The sequence below is a fragment of the Coregonus lavaretus genome (genome assembly GCF_964263955.1).
Source record: "Coregonus lavaretus genome assembly, chromosome: 30".
Classification (NCBI taxonomy): Eukaryota; Metazoa; Chordata; class Actinopteri; order Salmoniformes; family Salmonidae; genus Coregonus; species Coregonus lavaretus.
This window is the reverse complement of record NC_140017.1, coordinates 31,607,652-31,629,690: the sequence shown is the minus strand read 5'-3', so window position 1 is coordinate 31,629,690 and position 22,039 is coordinate 31,607,652. Positions and strand designations below refer to the sequence as shown.

The 22,039-nt window shown below is 43.9% G+C and overlaps 1 protein-coding gene across 1 annotated transcript in view; it reads right to left on the bottom strand.

Annotated features, from left to right (window-relative positions):
• Window positions 1-22,039, bottom strand: part of LOC311105612 (chloride channel protein 2-like) — a gene marked incomplete at both ends in the record, with an annotated part of 74,099 nt that overhangs the window by 34,950 nt on the left and 17,110 nt on the right. The window contains 7 exons of the mRNA XM_084147813.1: window positions 1,084-1,185; window positions 4,397-4,481; window positions 11,161-11,286; window positions 11,789-11,867; window positions 13,161-13,238; window positions 19,366-19,499; window positions 19,588-19,716. Coding sequence (XP_084003939.1) covers window positions 1,084-1,185; window positions 4,397-4,481; window positions 11,161-11,286; window positions 11,789-11,867; window positions 13,161-13,238; window positions 19,366-19,499; window positions 19,588-19,716 — 733 coding nt within the window. The remainder of the gene's footprint in view (window positions 1-1,083; window positions 1,186-4,396; window positions 4,482-11,160; window positions 11,287-11,788; window positions 11,868-13,160; window positions 13,239-19,365; window positions 19,500-19,587; window positions 19,717-22,039) is intronic.

Here is a 22,039-nt window from a genome sequence, read left to right as displayed (position 1 = left end):
CACAAGCAGAGTGACAAGAGCTGGGTACAGAAGACGCCTGAGAGAAGAGGAGAGAGGGAGGGTGAGAGGGAGGGGAGAGTAGGAGAGAGGGAGGGTGAGAGAAAAGGAAAAAGGGAGGTAGGGTGAGAGGGAGAGGAGAGAGAGAGAGAGGGAAGGAGGGAGGGTGAGAGGGAGAGGAGAGAGAGGGGGAAAGAGGGAGGGAGAGGAGAGAGAGAGGGTGAGAGCGAGAGGAGAGTGAGAGGGAAGGAGGGAGGGAGGATGAGAGGGAGAGGAGAGAGAGAGGGGAGGGTGAGAGCGAGAGGGAGAGGAGAGAGAGAGGGAAGGAGGTAGGGAGGGAGGGAGGGTGAGAGGGAGAGGAGGGAGGGGGGGTGAGAGGGAGAGTAGCGAGAGAGGGAAGGAAGGAGGGAGGGAGGGTGAGAGGGAGAGGAGAGAGAGAGGGAAGGAGGGAGGGTGAGAGGAAGAGGGGGGGAGGGTGAGAGGGAGAGGAGGGAGGGAGAGTGAGAGGGAGAGGAGAGAGAGAGGGAAGGAGGGAGGGTGAGAGGGAGAGAGGGAGGGAGGGTGGGTGAGAGGGAGGGAGAGAGAGAGGGAAGGAGGGTGAAAGGGTGAAAGGGAGAGGAATGAGGGTGAGAGGGAGAGGGAGAGGAGGGAGGGAGGGTGAGAGGGAGAGCAGAGAGGGTGCTTAGTCATTACTGTTTATTCTTCATAACCAAACTGTCCCCAAACCCTTCCCACGGCTGAGTGATATACAGAACATGACATACATTTTGAAGTCAGAGGATCGTTAATTCATCTGGTAGGGAGATGAGTAAACACCATTCATTAATAAACACTTGTCAAGATGAATGTCTTCATTTATCTCTGCTGTGGAGAGATCTGCATCAATGGAGCTAAATATGTGTGTGTGTGTGTGTGTGTGTGTGTGTGTGTGTGTGTGTGTGTGTGTGTGTGTGTGTGTGTGTGTGTGTGTGTGTGTGTGTGTGTGTGTGTGTGTGTGTGTGTGTGTGTGTGAGAGAGAGAGACACTGGGATACAGGTACTCTCTCTAGGACCTAGTAGGGGCCACTGTCTGATGTTAATGACTTACTTCTTCATGAGGAACTTTTTGATGGTCTTCTGGTTCCTGATTAACTGGACTATCTGTCTGTTCAGGAAGACAAACAATGCCCCGCCAAAACCACTGGCAATACTGTGGCGAGAGAGGAGGGGGGAGGGATGGAGGAGTGTGGAGGGAGGAGGGACAGGGAGAGATTAAAAGGAGAAAAAGACGGGTGGAGAAAGAGAGAGAGAGAGAGAGAGAGACCAGTTTATATAAGCTTGTGTTTTAAGTAAGTACCCAGTATGTGTCCACTTCGTGTAAGTGGCAGTAGGACAGAGAGGCAGAGTTTCTCCAGCCACCAAAACCAAGTGGTCGCAGAGCCTAGAGCTGGGACGATAAACCGAAAATTACTGACACCCGCATTGCCTTCTTCTTACCAAAGCATTTTGCGTAAGTCTGTAATGCTCAGTGATTTTGCTACACAACGTTCCTTTAGATTGTTCTAAAATCATTATTTGGTCAAAAGTAATAGCCTATGCATTATGTTGATTCCTGCTATGAAAGTATCTGCCTGTCCCTGTTTCGCTGTCGGCTGCTGTGTGAGCGAGCCACTCTCACTCCCTCTCCCCACTGTGCAAGGAGAGAGAGATGCACAAGTATACAGTGCATTCAGAAAGCATTCAGACCCTGTCCCTTTTTCCACATTTTTAAATTGGATTAAATTCAACATTTTCCTCAATCTACACACAATACCCCATAATGACAACACGAAAACATGTTTTTAGACATTTTTGCAAACGCATTCAAAATAAAAAACATATTTACATAAGTATTCAGACCCTTTGCTATGAGAATCAAAATTGTGCTCAGGTGCATCCTGTTTCCATTGATCATCCTTTAGATGTTTCTACAACTTGATTGGAGTCCACCTGTGGTAAATTCAATTGATTGGACATGATTTGGAAAGGCACACACCTGTCTATGTAAGGTCCCACAGCTGACAGTGCATGTCAGAGCAAAAACCAAGCCATGAGGTCGAAGGAATTGTCCGTAGAGCTCCGAGACAGGATTGTGTCGAGGCACAGATCTGGGGAAGGGTACCAAAACATTTCTGCAGCATTGAAGGTCCCCAAGAACATAGTGGCCTCCATCATTCTTAAATGGAAGAAGTTTGGAACCACCAAGACTTCCTAAAGGTGGCCGCCCAGCCAAACTGAGCAATCGGGTGAGAAGGGCCTTGGTCAGTGAAGTGACCAAGAACACGATGGTCACTCTGACAGAGTTCTAGAGTTCCTCTGTGGAGATAGGAGAACCTTCCAGAAGGACAACCATCTCTGCAGCACTCCATCAATCAGGCCTTTATGGTAGAGTGGCCAGATGGAAGCCACTCCTCAGTAAAAGGCACATGACAACCCGCTTGGAGTTTGCAAAAAGGCACTAAAGGACTCTCAGACCATGAGAAATAAGATTCTCTGGTCTGATGAAACCAAGATTGAACTCTTTGGCCTGAATGCCAAGCGTCACGTCTGGAGGAAACCTGGCACCATCCCTACGGAGAAGCATGGTGGTGGCAGCATCATGCTGTTGGGATGTTTTTTAGCAGCAGGGACTGGGAGACTAGTCAGTATCGAGGGAAAGATGAACGGAGCAAAGTACAGAGAGATCCTTGATGAAAACCTGCTCCAGAGCGCTCAGGACCTCAGATTGGGGCGAAGGTTCACCCTCAAACAAGACAACGACCCACTAGTTCAAGACAACACAGGAGTGGCTTCAGGACAAGTCTCTGAATGTCATTGAGTGGCCCAGCCAGAGCCCGTACTTGAACCCGATCAAACATCTCTGGAAAGACCTGAAAATAGCTGTGTATCGACGCTCCCCATCCAACCTGACAGATCTTGAGAGGATCTGCAGAGAAGAATGGGAGAAACTCCCCAAATACAGGTGTGCCAAGCTTGTAGCATCTTACCCAAGAAGATTCAAGGCTGTAATCGCTTCCAACGGTGCTTCAACAAAGTACTGAGTAAAGGGTCTAAATGCTTATGTAAATGTGATATTTCAGTTTTTTATTTTTAACACATTTGCTAAATTTAAAAAAATATGTTTTTGCTTTGTCATTATGGGGTACTGTATGTAGAATGATGAGGGGAAAAAAACAATTTAACCTATTTTAGAGCAAGGCTGTAACGTAACAAAATGTGGAAAAGGTCAAGGGGTCTGAATACTTTCCGAATGCACTGTTTGACCACTGATCAAAATGCAATTGTGGGAAAAATACATAGTAGGCTGTAGTATGGTTTTGATGCGTTTGCAGAGCAGAGCACGCCATTTGCAGTGAATAGCAATGGCCTACATCAAACTGGAACGTTTTTGTAGGACATTAGCCTATATTTACTGATAGATTGAGCAATGAGCCTACATGGCTATATAGCCAAAAAGAAATCAGGTTACACATCAAAATATCAATCATGCATTCCCTGGATATGTTAGATGAAATAGTATACTTTTTTAATCATAGGCTACCGTGGCAGTTATCCTACTTGACACTGGGAAAAAAAGGGTCTATAGCCCTGCCGCTAAAATTACAACTTTTTTGTTTGTCGTTGTATTTATTGTTATCGAGCAAATAGTTACATTTATCACGATATGGATTTTGTTCATATCGCCCAGCTCAAAGTTCCCCCTCAGTTACAGCCAAGTACTGTATATGAATGCTCATCAATTCATGTTCCTGCATAATTAAATATGTAAAATACTCCTGAATAAATGATGAATAGATGATATTTCACTCTCTCTCTCTCTCTCTGTTAGAGTTGACTGAAACACTGACTGACTTTCCCCATAAGACATCAAGGCATTGGCGAGGGAGAGGATACCAACATACACACATGCAGGGGCGTGCGTACAGACAAACACTCTCTCTCTCTATCTCTCTCCCTATAGAAGTGTGATAAGACAAATGTTTTGTTTGATCATGAGTCAAAGCTCCACTCCTCAGATGCCGAGTGGAAGGACATCCTCCAGACAAGAAGGAAATAGGAGAAAAATGAGAGGGATTTTCTTCTCTTTGGGAGCCCACGCAGGAAAGCACAAGGCTGTTCTTTCATCTGAGATGGAAATAGAGAGAGAGAGGTGGGGTGGGGCCTCTGGTCCTATTCAGTTCTGTTGTAAGCACGGAGACTACGCTTCTATGGTAACAGCAGGCTAAAATAAGACGTTCTAAATGCACCACCTCGCTGGCTGAATTATCCATGTTAGGTGACTAACGTCAGGAGGCTATCGTCCTGAACCCTCACACCAGCATTCACTGGCTAACAGAGGCAACGAAGAGCTCACTGGCTAATTGAGGCCAACTTAGACTCACCCAATGAAAGCGAAGGCTGGGAGCTCCTGGAGATGAAAGGGGAAGTCCTCACGGAAATTGGTTTGTATCAGAGCTGTGATGGTCACTGTGTAGGACGGAGGGATGGAGAGAGAGATAGAGAAATAGAGTGATTCATCGTTATCAAAATGTTTTTAAAGGGCTATGACTCAGTGTTTCCCAAACTCGGTCCTGGGGCGCCCCTGGGTGCACGTTTTGGTTTTTGCCCTAGCACTACACAGCTGATTCAAATAATCAACTAATCATCAAGCTTTGATTTTTTGAATCAGCTGTGTAGTGCTAGGGCAAAAACCAAAACGTGCACCCCTTGGATCCCCTTGTGGTCCAGAGAAACACTGGGCTATAGTACAGACTTTACATCAATGTTTGATTAGTGCAATATACAGTATACTCAGCAAACCAAAATTGTTTCTGTGAAAGTTCCCAGAACATTTGTTATGTTGCGGCAAATGTTCTCATAACACAAAGACTGTCCAGTTGTGCTGATGATTATACAATGTTCGTATAAACCATTAGCCTGACAATGCAAGAACGTTACCAGAACACATTTTGTCTGTTCTTTAAAGGTTCCCAAAATGTTTCATTAGGTTGTGGGAACAGTCTGGTGGGATCATTGTGGGGACATCACAAAATATATGTTCCCAAAACTAAACAACTGTCCAGATGATTATATCATGTTTATTTTAAGGTGCAACAAATATTCACCTGATGTTACAGGAACCACATTTGTTATTTTCATTAAAAGTTCCTTACACATTTCTTTAGTTTGTGGTAACATTGTAAGGACATGACAAGAGATATGTTCCCAAAACACAAAAACTGTCCAGTTGTGCTGATGATTACAATGTTTCTATTAGGTTGAACAAACATTTGCCTGATGTTGCTAGAATGTTCCCATAACACATTTTGTATGTTCTTTAAAAGCCCCTAAAACATGTCTTTAGGTTGTGGGAACATTGTGGGGATATGACAAGAGATAGGTTCCCTAAACACAAAATATGTCCAGTTGTGATGGCATACTTGCAATGTTTGAATCAGGGTGCGTGCACAAAACATTCCCTCAATGTTCTTTGAATGTTATTCCTATGTTCCCAAAATGATAAATTACATTTTTTAAAGTCCATGGAGGTTTGTGTTAGTGTTATCTTACTGTTGAGAAAGTTAGTTGTACAACAAACCATGTAGAAATGTGGAATCACATGACAATTTATTTAACATTTATTGTACAAACATAGTTTTTCCGTATCTTGTTGATAGTCGCAAGCGGAGATCGAACCTGGGAGCTTTGGAGTGTTATCCCTTGAATTAATCCACTGTGCCACTGGGATGGGACTGACACCAATATGAAGCTTTTTACACCTTTACTCTGACTTCCAGATTGTGGTCTTTGTCTTTGCAAAAGAGAGGATAACTAAATCAAAAAAAGAATAATCCTCTATTATTTCTTACTTTACCAAATCTTCTTTATACACTCAGTGACCAGTTTATTAGGTACACCCATCTAGTACCGGGTCGGAACCTCCTTGCCTTCAGAACAGACTGAATTCTTCGGGACATGGAAGTGCTGCTCAGTTGGTATCAAGGGACCTAACGTGTGCCAGGAAAACATTCCCCACACCAGTACACCACCGCCACCAGCCTATACTGTTGACACCAGGCAGGATGGTGCCATGGACTCATGCTACTTACGCCAAATCCTGACTCTGCCATCAGCATGATGCAACAGGAACTGGGATTCGTTGGACCAGGCGATGTTTGTCCACTCCTCAGTTGTCTAGTGTTGGTGATTGTGTGCCCACTGGAGGCACTTCTTCTTGTTTTTAACGATAGGAGTGGAGCCCGGTGTGGTCGGCGAGGATCGACGAGTTTTGCGTTCCGAGATGCCGTTTTGCACAGCACTGTTGTAATGCGCCGTTATTTGCCAGTTTGTAACCCGCCTGTTAGCTTGCACAATTCTTGCCTTTCTCCTTTGACCTCTCATCAACGAGCTGTTTTCGCCACCAGGACTGCCGCTGACTGGATGTTTTTTGTTGTTCGCACCATTCTCTATAAACCCTTTACGTTGTCAGGCGTGAAAAGCACGGGAGGCCGACCTGGCACCGACGATCATACCACGCTCAAAGTCGCTTAGGTTACTCGTTTTGCCCATTCTAACGATCAATCGAACAGTAACTGAATGCCTCGATGCCTGTCTGCCTGCAAGCCACGGCCACGTCTGTAGGAGTGAACCATTTTCGTGTACCCAATAAACTGCCCACTGAGTGTATACTGTACTGTTGGGATTTTTTGACTTTTATTTTCCCTACAAACTTGATTTCAGAAATCATGTAAAAGTACTGCCTGGCAGATTGCGGTGAGATGTACATAGATGCGCATATGTTCTAAGACATATTATACTACTACTACTACTACTACTACTACTACAACATCTCCCTTAACGTCAGCAAGACAAAGGAGCTGATCGTGGACTACAGAAAACAGATGGTGCGAGCACGCCCCCATCATCATCGACGGGGCTATAGTGGAGCAGGTTGAGAGCTTCAAGTTCCTCAGTGTCCACATCACCAAGGACTAAACATGGTCCTCTCCCACCAGCACAGTCGTGAAGAAGGCGCAACAGTGCCTATTCAACCTCATAAGGTTGAAAAGATTTGGCATGGTCCCTCAGATCCTTAGAAAGTTATACAGCTGCACCATTGAGAGCATCTTGATTGGCTGTATCACTGCGGGTCCCGACAGAGATCATTGCGGCGCGGTCCACATTTTTCATGCTGCAGTTGGGAGCGGGGGCGGTCAGACCAGACAACATTGACTAGTAAATATTAATGTGGGCGTGGTCTGACACATAAATGCACATACAGGTCCAGTCCTGGGCCGTTCTTCCGCCCTAGGTGAGAGAAGAAAATTGCCACCTTCCTCCTATATCCCAGAAAAACTAGAAAAGTCCTAGTAATCAAAATTATATTAAAAAAACATCTAAAATATGTATTTTCTAGACGTTGAAGTTAGGTTCATTTTAGGTTCTGTGAAAGGTGAAAACATGTATTTTCCAGATGTTTAAAATATGTATTTACCGGACGTTGAAAATATGTATTTTCTGGACATTGAAATTAGGTTAATTTTCGGTTCTGAATGAAAGTTGAAAAGGCGTTCTTTCCGGACGTTGAAAATACGTTTTTTTCCGGACATTGAAAAATATGTCTTTTCTGGACATTGAAATCTGGTTCATTTTCGGTTCTGAATGAAAGTTGAAAAGGCGTTCTTTCCGGATGTTGAAAATGCGTAATTTCCGGACATTGAAAATACTTTTTTCCAGACGTTGAAATCAGGTTCATTTTCGGTTCTGAATGAAAGTTGAAATTAGGTCATTTATTGACGTCTATGTTTGGGCCAAATCAAGGCTGGTCCAGACCGGACCAAATCTGAACCAAACATAGACGTCTATGATTGGCCTTCACCGGACCAAAAATCTATGTCTGTGGATGTGGAAGTCAAGGCTGGTCCGGACTGGACCAAAAAAAGACAACCAAAAGACGTCGGTGTCGGTCCGTGCTTACTGGGGTGCAGCTTACAGTGTCGTCCCGCAATGGAATTTTATGAATGTCCATCCATGTGGTAGGCCTACCGTTTGTAAAACAGCAAAAAAAGACAGACTTTCCGGAAAGGACCAAGAAAAGACATTGGCGTCGGTCCGTGCTTACTGGGGTGTAGCCTACAGTGTCGGCCGCAATGGAATTGTATGAATCTATGCGGTAGGCCTAACATTTATAAAACAGGCAGTTGCATTGGCTTTATTAGTCCTGATTCCTGTGACTAATCAATTTGGCTATTTAAGCTCTGAATATTAGCTACCCAACTTTATCAAGAGTTATCCTGATCCTATTTGCAATGAAAATCAATGTGTTTACACAGCGGGAAATACAGAAGTACGCTATTTTCTTTTTCACAATGATCAGCTCGCCTGATGAAACCAAGATTGAACTCTTTGGCCTTACTGCCAAGCATCACGTCTGGAGGAAACCTGGCACCATCCCTATGGTGAAACATGGTGGTGGCAGCATCATGCTGTGGGGATGTTTTTCAGCGGCAGGGACTGGGAGACTAGTCAGGATCGAGGGGAAGATTAATGGAGCAAAGTACAGAGAGATCCTTGATGAAAACTTGCTCCAGAGCGCTCAGGATCTCAAACTGGGGCGAAGGTTTACCTTCCAACAGGACAACGACCCTAAGCACATAGCCAAGACAACACATAGCCCAGACCGGACCAAATCTGAACCAAACATAGACGTCTATGATTGGCCTTCACCGGACCAACAATCTATGTCTGTGGACGTGGAAGTCAAGGCTGGTCCGGACTGGACCAAAAAAAGACAACCAAAAGACGTCGGTGTCGGTCCGTGCTTACTGGGGTGCAGCTTACAGTGTCGTCCCACAATGGAATTATAGCCAAGACAACACAGGAGTGGCTTTGGGACAAGTCTCTGAATGTCCTTGAGTGGCCCAGCCAGAGCCCGGACTTGAACCCGATCGAACATCTCTGGAGAGACCTGAAAATAGCTGTGCAGCAACGATCCCCATGCAACCTGACAGAGCTTGAGAGGATCTGCAGAGAAGAATGGGAGAAACTCCCCAAATACATTTACATTTTTGTCATTTAGCAGACGCTCTTATCCAGAGCGACTTACAGTTATTGAGTGCATACATTTATTATTTTAAAGTTTTATTATTATAATTAATTTTTTTTCATACTGGCCCCCCGTGGGAAACAAACCCACAACCCTGGCGTTGCAAACGCCATGCTCTACCAACTGAGCTACATCCCTGCCGGCCATTCCCTCCCCTACCCTGGACGACGCTGGGCCAATTGTGCACCGCCCTATGGGTCTCCTGGTCGCGGCCGGCTACGACAGAGCCTGGATTCGAACCAGGATCTCTAGTGGCACAGCGCCACTCGGGAGGATGTGCCAAGCTTGTAGCGTCATACCCAAGAAGACTCAAGGCTGTAATCGCTGCCGAACTACTGAGTAAAGGGTCTGAATAATTATGTAAATATAATATTTCAGTCTTTATTTGTAAAACATTTGCAAAAATGTAAAAAAAACTTGTTTTGCTTTGTCATTATGAGGTATTGATGATGATTTTTAAAAATATATATACATTTTAGAATAAGGCTGTAACGTAACAAAATGTGGAAAAGTCAAGGGGTCTGGATACTTTCCGAATGCACTGTAAGCAGAACATTGTAGCAATGTTTTCAGAAATACTTCCATTATCGTTGAAGTTTGTTTTTAGAACAATTCTGGATCATCATGTCATAACCTTACAGAATAATTGCATAAGAGTCTCGCAGGAATGTTTCTTGTTTGTTGTTATAGGTGTAAGTAGCAATGTCTCCATCAACATTAACTGAATATTCTTGGAATGTTTTTTTTAGAACAACTTATATTTCTCCAACATTTTGTTGCTGAAGTATGTTCAGGGAACATTATTTGAACCATCATGTCATAATGTCACACTATAACTTTATGATACCATTGTAGGAATATTCCCTGCTTGTTGTTATGGGTGCTTTGAATAACATATCCATCAACATTAGCAGAACGTTCCTTTAATGTTTCCTCAGAACCACTTCTATTGCTCCCACATTTTGTTGCGGCAGTATGTTCTAAGAATATTACCGGAACATTGTGTTATTACATAACCTGGCAACCTCACGAGAACCTTAGGAAAATGTTCTGTGATAGTTTTTACAGATGTTGTGAACAACATTTTAGTGACTGTTAGGAGAACATTCCAATAATATTTAATTTCAAACATTTTCTAAGAAAAAAATATTTGGTAATCAAAAATATTATTTGAATGTTTGTGGGACGTTATCATCCTAATGTTAGCTCAAACCCTAACTAGAACTTAATGGGAATGTTAGCTAATGTTCTGGGAATGTTCCCGGTTTGCTGGGCTGTTTGTTGTTATCAATACACATCATTGGTTGTTAGGCTTATACAGGATCTTAATTTGACCACCCTGTTGCAGGAGAAATTTGCCTGCACTGCAGGAAATGAAAACATGTAGTGTATTCAAGGTTTAAAAATGCTTCTAAAGTTTCCACTTTAAAACGTCAGACTTGATTTTCCCTAATGCAAAATGTATCAACCCATACCAAAATGTCCATTAATTATAATCCACAGTTTTTTTTTCTGCTGTGAGAAACTGGTCAAATTAAGATCCTATGCCTGGATAGGTGTCTCGGATATCCATTAATGTTAGCGAAATATTCCAGTCATGTTATTGGAATAATCATGTCATAATGTCACACTGTAACTTCATGAAAGCATTGTGGGAATATTCCCTGCTTGTTGTTATGCATGTTTTTAATAACATCTCCTTCAACATTAGCAGAACGTTCCCGTAATATATTCTCAGAACCATTTCTATTGCTCTCACATTTTGCTGTGGCAGTACGTTCTAAAAGCATTACTTGTACATTGTGTTATTACATTACCTGGAAACCTAATGAGAACGTTTGGGGAATGTTCTGCGGTGGTTGTTACAGATGTTGTGCACAACATTTTAGTGAACGTTATGAGAAAATTCCAAGGATATTTCATTTAAAACATATTTTTAAAAAATTAACATTTGGTTATCAAAAACATTATTGGAATGTTTTCTCATCCTAATGTTAGATAAAACCCTAACTATAACTTAATGAGAATCTTAGCTAATGTTCTGGGAATGACCTGTCTTACCCTCTTCTCTGTTCCACACGGCCAGGATTCTGTACATGAAGGCAGTGACTGTAGCTGCGAAGAACCCTCTCCAGTAGTTCCTCACAGCGAAGAACGTAGACATTGCCTCAATACTGAACAGCAGCCCTAACACATACACGCATAGGCACACACACATACACACGCACAAACACACACACACACATTACTCAGAAACACACAGGACATGATCAAAGTAACTATGCCCCAATCAGTTTTCAATTTTTTTTTTTTTCGTAATTTAGCAGACGCTCTTATCCAGAGCGACTTACAGTTAGTGCATACATTATTTTTATTTTTTCATACTGGCCCCCCGTGGGAATCGAACCCACAACCCTGACGTTGCAACTGAGCTACATCCCTACCGGCCATTCCCTCCCCTACCCTGGACGACGCTGGGCCAATTGTGCGCCGCCCCATGGGTCTCCCGGTCGCGGCCGGCTACGACAGAGCCTGGATTCGAACCAGGATCTCTAGTGGCACAGCTAGCACTGCGATGCAGTGCCTTAGACCACCGCGCCACTCGGGAGAGTGGCGCAGTGGAGTAAACCTTACAATCTCCGAACCAGCCAGTGTATCATTCAGTGAGTGTTATGTTGGTGCTGCTCACCTCCTACAGGGGCAGCGAAAACACAGCTCACCCCCACAGCGCAGGCAACTGACAACAGCTCAATGTTCCTCGACTCATTCTGTAAACACATAGGGAGAGGTGTGTTTACATTTACAGACACACACATACACACACACATACACACACACACACACACACACACACAGCCTGTGAGGTAGGCTAGGCCGTTGTCAGGATGGATGTAGGACTAGCAGTGTAGAAGGAGGCAGACAAAGATGTTACGTTTTTCTGTCCAAGGCAAGGGCTTTTATGTGCAAAAATGGGAAATAAATAAGCACCAAAAGTAGGCTACTACATTATTTACAAAATAATAAACAGGACGAAGAGCAATTGTAACTGGATTTAAATCAATAAGTCAGCCCACTGACCTCCCCCAGGGCAGGCCTCAGTAATGACTGATAGCAATTAGCATGCCTCAATACTGAACAGCAGCCCTAACACATACACGCATAGGCACGCACAAACACACACACACACATTACTCAGAAACACACAGGACATGATCAAAGTAACTATGCCCCAATCAGTTTTCAATTATTATTATTTTTTCGTAATTTAGCAGACGCTCTTATCCAGAGCGACTTACAGTTAGTGCATACATTATTTTTATTTTTTCATACTGGCCCCCCCGTGGGAATCGAACCCACAACCCTGAAGTTGCAAACGCCATGCTCTACCAACTGAGTATAGCCCAACCTACCCCTGTCATAGCTATTGTGACAGGGGAAGGTTGGGCTAATGCATTTCACCAAGGAATATACAATTTCACATCAACAGGTTGGCATGAACAGTTAAAAAATTGCGCTCTCCAACGCACCTCCGTTTGCCTGTCACAACAAGGAAATATGAAGAACCCCTCTCCAATTAGCTTGAGCGCAAAAGTGTTTATTCCTAAACATGATCACTTTGTAGGTAATATTTGAATGAACAAATGCATGGATGGAAGAGTAATTAATGTGGAATCGCAAACAAAAGCTTTAGTGCCAAAACCAATCGGCATGCGCGACCACAAACTGTCATAGGCCCCCGGCCGCCGTCCCTTCAAAAACACACACGCAAGCACACACAACTAACCTACATTTCTGTCATTAGGGAGAGAGCAGTCTGTTCAGTGAATTACTATGGTATCTCAACCATAGTGGAGTTGGTTTGACTGCATGATCAGTGGCTACACTAGATGATGGATAGATATAGTGATAAGATATACTGTGGTTGGTACTGTGGTTTAAATGTGAGGTGTATAAGGAAGAGTACCGTGAAAAAAGTTAGGGTATGGAAGTGAAATAGCAACAGAGGCAAGTATAGTGTAACAATGTGGTAACTTGTGTGTGTGTGTCCAGGTGTGGTTTACCTCATATATTCCTCCAAACAGAGACATGAACTTGCAGAGGAGTGCAGCACCCAGACTGGCAATGTGAACAAACGGACTCTAGAGAGGGAGAGAGAATGACTTGTGAATGATTTCCTAAAACACTTGGTATAAAAAAAAACACATCACACTTTAACTTCAGTTTCACTCATACTGAATAAAAACGAGTCAAATTTTGCCAAAAGGGTCAATGTAGTGTGACACCCCCCAGCAGACTAACCTACTCCTGGTGTTGAGAAGCTAAACATCTCCCCAATACAACTAGTCTCTCTCTCTCTCTCTCTCTCTCTCTCTCTCTCTCTCTCTCTCTCTCTCTCTCTCTCTCTCTCTCTCTCTCTCTCTCTCTCTCTCTCTCTCTTCTCTCTCTCTCTCTCTCTCTCTCAATTCAATTCAATTTCAATTTCAATGTAAGGGCTTTATTGGCATGGGAAACGTATGTTAACATTGCCAAAGCAAGTGAAGTAGATAGTAAACAAAAGTGAAATAAACAATAAATATTAACAGTAAACATTACACTCAGAAGTTCCAAAACAATAAAGACATTTAAAATGTCATATTATGTATATATACAGTGTTGTAACAATGTGCAAATAGTTAAAGTACAAATGGGAAAATAAATAAACATAAATATGGGTTGTATTTACAATGGTGTTTGTTCTTCACTGGTTGCCCTTTTCTTGTGGCAACAGGTCACAAATCTTGCTGCTGTGATGGCACACTGTGGTTTTTCACCCAGTAGATAAGGGAGTTTATCAAAATTGGGTTTGTTTTCGAATTCTTTGTGGATTGCTGTAATCTGAGGGAAATATGTGTCTCTAATATGGTCATAAATTTGGCAGGAGGTTAGGAAGTGCAGCTCAGTTTCCACCTCATTTTGTGGGCAGTGTGCACATAGCCTGTCTTCTCTTGAGAGCCAGGTCTGCCTACGTGCGGCCTTTCTCAATAGCAAGGCTATGCTCACTGAGTCTGTACATAGTCAAAGCTTTCCTTAAGTTTGGGTCAGTCACAGTGGTCAGGTATTCTGCCACTGTGTACTCTCTGTTTAGGGCCAAATAGCATTCTAGTTTGCTCTGTTTTTTTGTTTGTTCTTTCCAATGTGTCAAGTGATTCTCTTTTTGTTTTCTCATGATTTGGTTGGGTCTAATTGTGTTGTTGTTGTTGTTGTTGTCCTGGGGCTCTGTGAGGTCTGTTTGTGTTTGTGAACAGAGCCCCAGGACCAGCTTACTTAGGGACTCTTCTCCAAGTTCATCTCTCTGTAGGTGATGGCTTTGTTATGGAAGGTTTGGGAATCGCTTCCTTTTAAGTGGTTATAGAATTTAACGGCTCTTTTCTGGATTTTGATAATTAGCGGGTTTTGGCCTAATTCTGCTCTGCATGCATTATTTGGTGTTTTACGTTGTACACGGAGGATGTTTTTGCAGAATTCTGCATGCAGAGTCTCAATTTGGTGTTTGTCCCATTTTGAGAATTCTTGGTTGGTGAGCGGACCCCAGACCTCACAGCCATAAAGGGCAATGGGTTCTATAACTGATTCAAGTATTTTTAGCCAGATCCTAATTTGTATGTCAAATTTTATGTTCCTTTTGATGGCATAGAAGGCCCTTCTTGCCTTGTCTCTCAGATCGTTCACAGCTTTGTGGAAGTTACCTGTGGCGCTGATGTTTAGGCAGAGGTATGTATAGTTATTTGTGTGCTCTAGGGCAACGGTGTCTAGATGGAATTTGTATTTGTGGTCCTGGCAACTGGACCTTTTTTGGAACACCATTATTTTTGTCTTACTGAGATTTACTGTCAGGGCCCAGGTCTGACAGAATCTGTGCAGAAGATATAGGTGCTGCTGTAGGCCCTCCTTGGTTGGTGACAGAAGCACCAGATCATCAGCAAACAGTAGACATTTGACATCAGATTCTAGTAGGGTGAGGCCGGGTGCTGCAGACTGTTCTAGTGCCCTCGCCAATTCGTTGATATATATGTGAAGAGGGTGGGGCTTAAACTGCAGCCCTGTCTCACCCCACGGCCCTGTCGAAAGAAATGTGTGTGTTTTTTGCCAATTTTAACCGCACACTTGTTGTTTGTGTACATGGATTTTATAATGTCATATGTTTTTCCCCAAACCCCACTGCCATCAATTTGTATAGCAGACCCTCATGCCAAATTGAGTCAAAAGCTTTTTTGAAATCAACAAAGCATGAGAAGACTTTGCCTTTGTTTTGGTTTGTTTGTTTGTCAATTAGGGTGTGCAGGGTGAATACGTGGTCTGTCGTACGGTAATTTGGTAAAAAGCCAATTTGACATTTGCTCAGTACATTGTTTTCACTGAGGAAATGAACTAGTCTGCTGTTAATGATAATGCAGAGGATTTTCCCAAGGTTGCTGTTGACACATATCCCATAGTAGTTATTGGGGTCAAATTTGTCTCCACTTTTGTGGATTGGGGTGATCAATCCTTGGTTCCAAATATTGGGGAAGATGCCAGAGCTAAGGATGATGTTAAAGAGTTTAAGTATAGCTAATTGAAATTTGTGGTCTGTATATTTGATCATTTCATTGAGGATACCATCAACACCACAGGCCTTTTTGGGTTGGAGGGTTTGTATTTTGTCCTGTAGTTCATTCAATGTAATTGGAGAATCCAGTGGGTTCTGGAAGTCTTTAATAGTTGATTCTAAGATTTGCATTTGATCATGTATATTTTTTTGCTGTTTGTTCTCTGTAATAGGGCCAAAAAATATTGGAGAAGTGGTTTACCCATACATCTCCGTTTTGGATAGACAGCTCTTCATGTTGTTGTTTGTTTAGTGTTTTCCAATTTTCCCAGAAGTGGTTAGAGTCTATGGATTCTTCAATTACATTGAGCTGATTTCTGACATGCTGCTCCTTCTTTTTCCGTAGTGTATTTCAGTATTGTTTTAGTGATTCACCATAGGCTCAGGTTTTCTGGGTCTCTATGTTTTTGGTTGGATAGGTTTCTCAATTTCTTTCTTAGGTTTTTGCATTCTTCATCAAACCATTTATCACTGTTGTTACTTTTCTTCGGTTTTCTGTTATGGATTTTTAGATTTGATAGATTTGATAGTGAAGCTGAGAGGTCAAATATACTGGAACGTTTTGTCCGGGAAGTTGTCTAGAATGGATTTAATTTGTTGTTGCCTAATTGTTTTTTGGTAGGTTTCAACACTACTTTCCTTCCATCTATAGCATTTCTTAATATTATTCAGTTCCTTTGGCTTTGATGCCTCATGATTGAGTATTGCTCTGTTCATGTAGACTGTGATTTTGCTGTGGTCTGATAGGGGTGTCAGTGGGCTGACTGTGAACGCTCTGAGAGACTCTGGGTTGAGGTCAGTGATAAAGTAGTCTACAGTACTACTGCCAAGAGATGAGCTATAGGTGTACCTACCATAGGAGTCCCCTCGAAGCCTACTATTGACTATGTACATACCCAGTGTGCGACAGAGCTGCAGGAGTCGTGACCCGTTCTTGTTGGTTATGTTGTCATATTTGTGCCTAGGGGGGCATATGGGGGAAGGAATGCTGTCACCTCCAGGTAGGTGTTTGTCCCCCTGTGTGCTGAGGGTGTCAGGTTCTTGTCCAGCTCTGGCATTTAGGTCGCCACAGTCTTCCCCCTCCAGGATGGAGAAGCTGTCTTCATTAAAGTATGGGGATTCTACAGGGGGGATATAGGTAGCACACAGGAGGACATTTTTCTCTGTTGAGATCATTTCCTTTTGAATTTCTAACCAAATGTAAAATGTTCCTGTTTTGATTAATTTAATAGAGTGAGTTAGGTCTACCAAATTAGCATACCCCCTGAGTCCCTTCCCTGTTTCACACCTGGTAGTTTGGTGGATGGGACTACCAGCTCTCTGTAACCTAGAGGGCAACCAGTGGGTCCGTCTCCTCTATACCATGTTTCTTGTAGGATGACAATGTCTGTATTTCCGATTTCTTTGGTGAAGTCCAGATTCCTGCTCTTTAGGCCAAAGGCAGATGACCTCAGGCCTTGGATATTCCAGGATGAAATAGTGAAGGCTTTGTGTTCCATAAAGTGTCTAATGTTGTTGGTTGTATAGTTTGGCCTCAGGCCAGTAATTGTGAGCAGAGCCTGCTGAGCATCTGGTACATGCCATTGGCTTGGGCTAGTGTAAGAGTGGGTGTTGGGCCTGTTTGCCTGCTCACGGCCTGGGCATATGTGTGACTTTCATGTTGAGGCCCTCTTTGTGGGAGTGGGGGGCTTGGGGTGGGTAGGAGGGGCATAGGTCTGATCTGAGGGGGCCTAAATGGGGTGTGGGCATGGTTGACTTGGGGGGGAGTGTAGATGTGGCTGATGGTGCTGTGGTCTGGATGTAGGTCCTCTCTGCGGGGGTCCTCTCTCTCTCTCTCTCTCCATGTTTTTTAAATCTCAGAGAGGAGGAAAGGTGTCCAATCTCTTTCTTTACCTCTGTTTCCCTCCCTGTTTTCACACTAATTTATGACCTCTCTCTCTGTGTCTCTCTCTCCACCTTTCAAACACTCGGAAAGGAGGGAGAGGTCTCCATTCTTTTTAGATCCAAAATGTATGCACTCACTACTTACTGTAAGTCTCCCTGAATAAGAGCGTCTGATAAATGACTAAACTATCAAATGTAAAAATGTTTCCCTCACTGTTTTCACTTTCATTCATAGCCTGAACCCTGCTGCTGAAGTCAATGCTGAGCATCTGTAATTGATGCCAAAACAGAGCTGAGCGGAGTAGAAAACTTTAAATGGAGCTGAAGTGTTAATGTCTAGAGGGAGAGAAGCTGGGGGAGGATGCACCCTATGTGCACTGTAATATTTTTGATGTTAATTTAACCCAAGCACAATCATCCTATCCCTCTCAGGAGAGCAGGTTCACCTGTGAATGCAATTGGTTTAATGCATTAATTGTCTGATACAGTATAACTAATGCTCGCACACACATCTCACATGTACACACACACAGACACACACTCTTCTCAGAAACATGTGTGTTCCTATACCTCTTCTCTCCTCCAGTGTATCGTTGACTAATCTCTGATTTTTCAAGACCTTCCTCAGCAGATTAAAATTATCTCATTTTCTTTCCCTCTACCATCCCCTCCTCTCCTCTCCTCCTCACTTATCCCCCTACCCTGTCCTCCTCCCTTACCCCCTCTCCTCTCCTCCTCCCTTATCCCCCTCCCCTGTCCTCCTCCCTTATCCCCCTCCCCTGTCCTCCTTCCTTATCCCCCTCCCCTGTCCTCCTCCCTTATCCCCCTCCCCTGTCCTCCTTCCTTATCCCCCTCCCCTATCCTCCTTCCTTATCCCCCTCCCCTGTCCTCCTCCCTTATCCCCCTCCCCTGTCCTCCTTCCTTATCCCCCTCCCCTGTCCTCCTCCCTTATCCCACTCCCCTGTCCTCCTTCCTTATCCCCCTCCCCTGTCCTCCTCCCTTATCCCCCTCCCCTGTCCTCCTTCCTTATCCCCCTCCCCTATCCTCCTTCCTTATCCCCCTCCCCTGTCCTCCTTCCTTATCCCCCTCCCCTGTCCTCTCTCTCCACTGTGACCTGCAGGGTGGCCTAAGTGCAACGTGTGTGACTGTATGACAGGGACACATGACACGTGTAACCACAACCCTCTGTGTGTGTGCTTCACTGTCAGAACCCCTTGTCCTATGAATCACATATATATTGATTGATTTTAGGAGTCTTCAAGCCAGATTGCATCTTCTGGCTGTCAAATGGAATGTGTGTCTGCATAACTACTGGAACAGACTGTACTGGCAGCAACATGTGACAACTACCCACACAAGATGTGAATACTACCAACACCCGCACAAGCCTGACTGTGAGAAGAGTGTGTGTGTGTGTGTACTGTGTGTAGAGTGTGTGTGTGTACTGTGTGTAGAGTGTATGTGTGTGTGTGTGTACGTGTGTGTGTGTGTGTGTGTGTGTGTGTGTGTGTGTGTGTGTGTGTGTGTGTGTGTGTGTGTGTGTGTGTGTGTGTGTGTGTGTGTGTGTGTGTGTGTGTGTGTGTGTGTGTGTGTACTGTGTGTAGAGAGTGTGTGTGTGTATACTGTGTGTAGAGCGTGTGTGTACGTGTACTGTGTGTATAGAGAGTGTGTGTGTGTGTGTGTACTGTGTGTAGAGACTAAAATGTAAATGTAAATGTAGAGAGTGTGTGTGTGTAGAGAGTGTGTGTGTGTGTTACCTCCTTGCCCAGAGGCATGCCACTGCCCAGGGAACAGATGAGGCCGATGACTTTGGCCACAAAGGTTTTAAAGGTGAGGTATTCTTTCAGCACTACACCCCTCAGAATGGTCTTTATCTCTGGGATACCTGAACCTAGAGAGGGAGGGGGAGAGGGGGTTAGTGTGGGTATGCTATGGTCAGTATATGTGTGTGTGTGTGTGTGTGTGAGTGTGTGTCTTACCTGCAGCCTGTGGGGCCAGTATCTGTGTGAAGCCAGCTGAGAAGGTGATGAGCAGCACAGGGTAGGAGACCCAGGCCAGGTACTGGAGAAACACATTACTCTCCAGGCTCACGTACATCCACTTCTGTGCTGTGGACACACAAACATACACACACACACGCACACACACACACACCAATATCAACTTGATGTCAATCATAAAGTAAAAGTACGTCCAAAGTCATGCTTCAACTGAAACAGACAAAAGGATTACTTACGAGTAAGTGTGTGTGCATGTGCGTGTGTGTGTGTGCATGTGTGTGTGTGTGTGTGTGTGTGTGTGTGTGTGTGTGTGTGTGTGTGTGTGCATGTGTGTGTGTGTGTGTCTGTGTGAGGAGAAAGGGGATAAGAGGATTTGTCAATATGAGCATCTTGCTTCCAGATTACTCTCTCTTCACTTTCTCCACGTGCACCCGTCTCCCGTCTCCCGCCTGACACACACACACACATACACACACACATACACACACACACACACACAATACCGCAGCAATGTGTGTAAATGTGTGTTTGACTGATGACAGGATAAAAAAATCAGAGGAGGGTTTTCTAATGGCAGAAAAAGACACACACCTGCATGCAGCTCAGGGAGACAGCCATCTGCACTGCAGCTCATCATGAACACACACCCTGGTTTGAGGGGGGGGTGTGCGTAAGCCCCAGTGTCTGAGACTATATGGAGTGTAGCTTAATGTCTTCTTTAGCTGCATGCAGGAGTGGTGTCAGATTAAATGATTCAGACAAAGGAACAGTGTTTCAAGTTTCAAGTTTTACAGGGTACACATGGTATACACCGTCCAACGAAATGCATACTTGCAGGATCCTTCTCGACAATGCAACAACAATAAGAAATAATAAAAGATAAGAATACGAACATAAACTAAATGGCTCAGTAGAATATAATAAATATTTTAGCATAAGTATAATACAGGACGGCACAATTTATAGTCCCATTTTACATGTGTTTTGGGGAAGGCGCAGTGGTCTAAGGCACTGCATCTCAGTGCTTGAGGCGTCACTACAGACCCCCTGGTTCGATTCCAGGCTGTATCACAACCGGCTGTGATTGGGAGTCCCATAGGGCGGCGCACAATTGGCCCAGCGTCGTCCGGGTTTGGCCGGTGTAGGCCGTCATTGTAAATAAGAATTTGTTCTTAACTGACTTGCCTAGTTAAATAAAGGTAAAATAAAATAAAAATAAATAAATAAATAAAAAAGGCGGCAAGTGTTTAAATTGTGCAGTATTTAGCAATCATAATAAGAGTCTGGTAAAAGCACTGGTGTGTGTATGTGTGTGTATGTTTGTGTGTGTGTGTGTGTGTGTGTGTGTGTGTGTGTGTGTGTCTGTGTGTGTGTGTGTGTCTGTGTGGGTTTGTGCATGAGTGAGTGAGTGCATGTGTGCGAAGGTGCAGAGAATCACAACAGGTGGCCAGTCCAGTTAAAGTGTTCAACAGTCTGATGGCTTGTAGATAGAAACTGTCTCTGAGCCTGTTGGTATCAGACCTCATGCTCTGATACAGTCTGCCCGGCAGTAAGAGAGTGAACAGCTCGTGGCTGGGGTGTGCGGGGTCTTTGATGATGCTGTGGGCCTTCCTCAGGCACCATTTTGAGTTGATCGTGGATGGGTGGGAGCATGGTCCCAGTGATGTACTTGGACAGGTGGTTAGACATCATGTATCCAGTTATAAAAGTTGAACAGTTTGTCTGTGTCGAGATAGAAGACTTCCACCTTGACAAGATATACAGCGCCTTCGGAAAGTATTCAGACTCCTTGACTTTTTCCACATTTTGTTACGTTACAGCCTTATTCTAAAATTGATTAAATTGTTTTTTTCACCTCATCAATCTACACACAATACCCCATAATGACAAAGCAAAAACAGGTTTTTAGACTTTTTTGCTAATTTATTGAAAATAAAAACTGAAATATCACATTTACATAAGTATTCAGACCCTTTACTCAGTACTTTGTTGAAGGACCTTTGGCAGTGATTACAGTATCGAGTCTTCTTGGGTATGACGCTACAAGCTTGGCACACCTGTATTTGGGGAGTTTCTCCCATTCTTCTCTGCAGATCCTCTAAAGCTCTGTTAGGTTGGATGGGGAGCGTTGCTGCACAGCTATTTTCAGGTCTCTCCAGAGATGTTCGATCGGGTTCAAGTCCGGGCTCTGCCTGGGCCCCTCAAGGACATTCAGAGACTTGTCCCAAAGCCACTCCTGTGTTGTTTGGCTGTGTGCTTAGGGTCGTTGTCCTGTTGGAAGGTGAACCTTCGCCCCCAGTATGAGGACCTGAGCGCTCTGGAGCAGGTTTTCATCAAGGATCTCTCTGTACTTCGCTCAGTTCAACTTTGCCTCGATCCTGACTAGTCTCCTAGACCCTGCCACTGAAAAACATCCCCACAGCATGATGCT